A 5,463-nucleotide genomic window follows, 5' to 3' on the forward strand; every position below is an offset into this window, starting at 1 on the left:
GCATGAAGAATATGCCTACTAAACTAAATAATAATAATAATGCCTACAGTAGCAGTGAATGACGCTTGCGGGCAATGCGCCGACGGGCACACTCGAAGGCAAATGGATTGCTTCAGGCGTAATGAGGCTTGTGTTAAAAATGTGTTGACGTTTACGCGTGCTTATGACCTGTCTAGAAAATACACTCTGTACGACTTAAAATTACAAATATTACGTTTGTGGACGAGTGTGTCCAGTGGAAAACAGATAGTAACACCTCTCAGACAATTGTGCCCCTCAATAGAGCCTAGCATGGATACTAAGAACAGCGAAAACAGGTCTATTAACTCGGACAACGTCGAGGATAACGTGCCAATGGATGTTATCATACGACCCATCTCTACCGTGCTCGATGACCTCGAAGTTCAGAGCCTTATGAATACTGTACCGTGAAGGTAAACGTTACCGTAGTCTTGGCACAGTAGAATGTAGAACCTGTTGATTCAATAACATTAGGCCTACTTCCATAGAGAGTTATACGATTACTCCTATGTTATTATTACCATTAATAAATACCCTGGGGATGTGACAATTTGCATTATGAATGTTTCAAACTACTTTTTATCATAAACCAGCAAAGATAATCAAGTCAAGTTTCAGACCTACAGACTTATTTGGGCACCTCAAACCCAAATCTACTGTAAAGTTGGAGTACCAGGGATTGGCTTTGAATCACCGTCAGTAGGCGTACATTAGGCCTGTTGTAGACATGCTTGTATTATAATCAACCACATCTGATGTAGAATCAACAGAATCTGATTTAACTGCACTGCAAGTACTGACCAGCAGATGGAAATGTAACTCTTTACAGAAAGCTTACAGTATCAGGCTTGTACACAAAAGCATAAAACATTCTCATTAGTAATCCCCTTTTTTTACATACAGTGTGAGTATCCCTACACTAGACTACTGCTTTTTATGGGAGCGAACAAGTACACACTTCAGAAAGGTAGACACAATCATACTACAGCCCAAGTCTCCTCAAGTCCCCATATGAGACGACAGACAGGATGTGGGAGGGGTCAGGTGGTGTCATGAGAACAGAGTATCTCCACACTCCAGACCAGAACGACTGGAAAAAGACAGTGTCCACTCGAAACTATGCAAGGCTATTTTAAGACGGGCTTTGAGACATGCCCCTTCCTCTCAGTGCACCATTGGACTCACCTACTGGAGCCACAGTCTGTAAAAGGATGCCTCTTGTTAACCCTCTGACCCCCACCAGATTGTGTTTGTCATAGAGAGCGAGAAATTAGGAAGAGCTAAGGCTTTCTCGGGGGAGGCAAGGCCGAAGGTGAATTCATAAGGAAGAAAACTCTTCTACAACAAGGCCTTTTTTCTTTTGCCCTTTGACCTTGCAAAACAGGGCATGAAATAACAATAGACAAAATGGGGCAAAACTTTACAATAAGTTGCTCTATACCAGTGTAATTGTCTAATCACAAAGTAATTATTGGACAACAAAGTAACAACATTATAGGACAATATTGTTCCTACAGTAATTACAGTGTGACTACACAGGCATAAGACAAACTCAATTCAAAGAATAACCAAATAGGGTTAAACGATATGTAGCACAGGGTTTTCTCTACAGGTCTGTGTGGTTTAGATCTTGGATTTCAGTCCTGATTTTCAGTTTCATAGCCATACAATTTGCCATTGTACTATACTGTACATTCCATGACATAAATTGTATGATGATGATGATGATGATGATGATGATGATGATGAGGAATCCAGGGACATCATCGTCATACATTTATACAGCATGCATGCTTTATGTAATACAGTTTGTCGTGATCGAAAAATATGGACCTCCCTCGACCTGCAACGCCACCTGGGTGGTTCCAGGCGGGTCTGTGTGGAGTAATAATGTTCTGAAATATAATCGTACATAACCAATAAAATGCTAAATAATTAAGAAAAGGTTCCAAATGATTCTGAAATGATTCTCTGTAATGATTGATGTTGAAATGCAATCAAGTTTGAAATGTTTTATGTTTGGTGTTGAAACATAATCAAGTTTGAAAGGGAAGGAGAGAAAGAGGAACAGGGCTGAGAGAGGGTTGGGATGGGATCACACTCGGCTGAGGGCACGGTGCTGCTCCGTAGCCATTGAAGCTAGTCTGAGTCATCGAACTGGGCTGATAGAGGAACCGAGAGTATTTTTGCCGTTGCAAATGTCGATGCTGGATGGGGCCTCTAAATTTATATCAAGTCAGATAGAGTAGGGACGGGTAAGGTTTTTATTTCTTTCTATATTTTATTTCTTTTAAATTGCCATGATGTAACGTTTAAAGCTTAAATAAAGTACAAACCCGTATTCAAAGAGAAATAAGTAATGTAGTTCTTGTTAGAAGGTTAGTTAGGAATGAAATTGTCACCTAAAGTTGAATTATCCTCCTTGTTAATTGTAAAAAGTTAGATTTCATTGCGTATATTACATCATAGGATCTTAATGGTTAGTCTAGCGTCCTTTTTAAATATCTCCTTTGGATGAATTGACCTCAGTGATAAATTGAATTCCTGCAACCACACCAACTGGCACTCATATTAGAATAGAGCTGTCGTTAACTATAGGGGCTTTTTAGCTGTGTTCCATTGTGGGTCACTTATGGATCATTGCTGAAAGAGGAAGCAGGGGAAACTATAGGAAGTGGAGAGTTAACAGCAGGGTGAATGCCATTCGCCTAAGTAGATTTTTAGAGATCCTACTAGGGTAAGACCCTTTAGGCTGAAGATCATACCTGTTAGATGGAGGGCTAGTCCAGGCCTCCTGTACAGGGCCAATTTTGCCGGGAGACAGTCGTCATAAAGACATCTGGCCTTGTTTGATCAGTTGTACAGTCAGAGTACTCACAGAGTTCACAGACAAAAGCCCCTGTTTATATGGCCCTGTCTATAGGTTCACATGTACAGTCAGGCCTTTGATCTAGGAGGAAGGTAGCTAAGCAGTGAAGGACAAGGTGATTGCTCCATTAGAGATCGCTGCGCCAAGATAAAGGTTTACCTAGGCATAGCAAACTCCAACCTGCCTCTTTGCCCTCCCTCAGCAGCTATGGAGGAAGTGGAGGGAGACTAGCAGCATGAAAGACAGTACAGTTCTCCAAAGAATCATCCCGTGTGAGAAGATTTCCTGTTGCTCTGTAACTGTTTGGAAGTCACCATATCCTCAAAGGGTTCTTGACACGCAAAACGCTTATTAAAAAATTACACCCATGGGTGTTAGAGATTGCACCTGCTATTTGAGGGGATTGATTCCATGGCTGGTGCTATGCCTTATCTTTAAGGGTTTGTTTGTAGGGTGAAGGGGATGAAGGGGATTTGGAGGAATGTAGAAGAAGTCAACTTTGAGTTACACAGTGGTCTCACATTCTTGCTCTGGCTGTTCTACTGAAGTCAATTTCATAGGCTGCCAACATGAACATTTCCATTACATGCTTCCAGGCTTCTACTTTTTTGAGATTTCATTGTAGATCTAAGCCTATACGGTCTTCACATTAAAATTACAATGTGAACTAACTACTCCATAGCAGAGAATTACCACTGAAACTAAGATTGGATTTTTTTCCAGGCAGAAGCCTTTTCTTCCTTGGCTCTGTATGGCAGCCTATCTCTGGTGGGTCTGTAACATGATCCACTCCAGTGGTGAAACTAGAATCTACAAAGTCCTCAAAGAACATTACGCTTTCTCTTTCCCTTGCGTCGACCAAAGCTTCCACACAGGAGTCTTTAACTGCACCCTTGATCCCTATTGCCTCGCTAGAGTCAGTTTCAATAAAAAGGCTGGAAAGTCACCTCCGGTAAGCCAGCTCAGCTCACCCATTTGTTCCAGTTTGGGAGGGATTACTCCAGAGCACTTTTGAAGGGTCTTTGTTGGGGGAATGAGGGGATGTTGCCTCTCTAGAGCTCCCAATCCGGAATTCCATCAGACTGCTGGCCACCACAGGCGTGTAATGTGTGCCAGACTAATTTTTTCTGATGCCTTCTTCTTGACTGCTGCTCCAAAGATACACAGTACATTATGAACTCTATGAATATGACATGAATACTGTAATTCAAAGTGTGACCTTTTATCTCCAACAGCAAGGTCAAAGGAACACACTAAGATTATCTCACAGGGACAACCGAGGAACCCTTTTGGAACTCTTTTTTCTAAGAGTGTAGAGATCCACTTTATGAATGGGCTTTTTGTCCATTTTAGGTAGGAACCTACCCCCTGACCCCTTCTATGGGGGTTCAGTGAGACTCAGTGTGGGACGGTCTCCTTGTTTAAGATATTCTGGATGGTATGGATGAAGACAGCTTTAGAGTTTGTCCTCTCTGACACTGAGTTGCGGTTCCCAGACCTGCCTGGCTGAATAGCATGGGCGTCTGCATGTGGTAAAGCTGTCGCCTCATCACCATGGATAAATGGCAACACTTCCTCCGGATAGACATAAGAGCCTTGCAAAACCCTGTGAAAAATGAGTGTTGTTCTTAAATATGGCTTAACCCTCCCCTTTGCCTGACACACACACAAGCATGCACGCATGCACGCACACTCACACTCACACTCACACACACACACACACACACACACACACACACACACACACACACACACACACACACACACACATTGATATAATATACCCTCATGTGTCATAGCATGATTATTTCAGCATATGGGCTTACTTTGTAATACTATTGACACCAGTTATTGAGTAATGGATGGGATTAAACCATGTACTGAGGTTTATTAAAGGGATGTTCCACATCCTACATTTGTTTTCCTATTTTGGGTGTAGTTGATTAGCCCAGACTGTTTTTAGTTACATATATTGCTTCCTTAGATACTGATTAGTCATATTTTGATGTTGAAAATATGTCCAAAACACCTTGCAGACACTCCAATCTAATTAATAATATGACTTAATCCCTCTCTGAAGACTGTCTGAATTTCTTTTCTGAAAAGTCAATTGTTACTGTATGCTGTAATACACTTTTGCATTTTCGTTGACATTGTTTAAAAATACTAAAGTGGATTACATCATTCTTTGTGGGTGGTTTTACTTAGCACCTTTTTGTCTAAGGAGTGTGAAGTTGAATTCAATTTGAGAATAATTACCATATCATAACTTGCTATGATATGGTATCAAAAAATGCATTATTTCGAAGGTGTTTGATTTCCACCTCAGGATAATTTGTTACCTAGAAAATACCTTGTAGGAAGAGTCTTTATTTATAGACAGGTTCAGAGTAACGTAATCTCTCTGGAGTCATTTAAGGTCTTAGTACCTCAAAGGGCCCCAGTGCTTCTTTATAAAGTGAGATTGGATCTTGTGGGTCAGAGTTGTTGATGCAGCTGAGCCACATTGCGGTGGTTTGATGTGCTGGTCACAGGGGGTTGTGGGGACATGTTTGTGAGACCTGGCCTTTGGT

General features: G+C 41.3%; 1 protein-coding gene across 1 annotated transcript; it reads left to right on the plus strand.

The window, feature by feature from the left end:
- Window positions 1-291: 291 nt before the first annotated feature.
- Window positions 292-683, plus strand: srxn1 (sulfiredoxin 1 homolog; the record flags this gene model as incomplete). The annotated part of the gene is given in 4 exon segments (XM_083674733.1): window positions 292-428; window positions 510-596; window positions 598-630; window positions 632-683. Coding segments are annotated over 4 exon segments (309 nt in total).
- Between the last annotated feature and the right edge of the window lie 4,780 nt (window positions 684-5,463).

The sequence above is a fragment of the Argentina silus genome (assembly GCF_951799395.1).
Source record: "Argentina silus genome assembly, chromosome: 8".
NCBI lineage: Eukaryota > Metazoa > Chordata > Actinopteri > Argentiniformes > Argentinidae > Argentina > Argentina silus.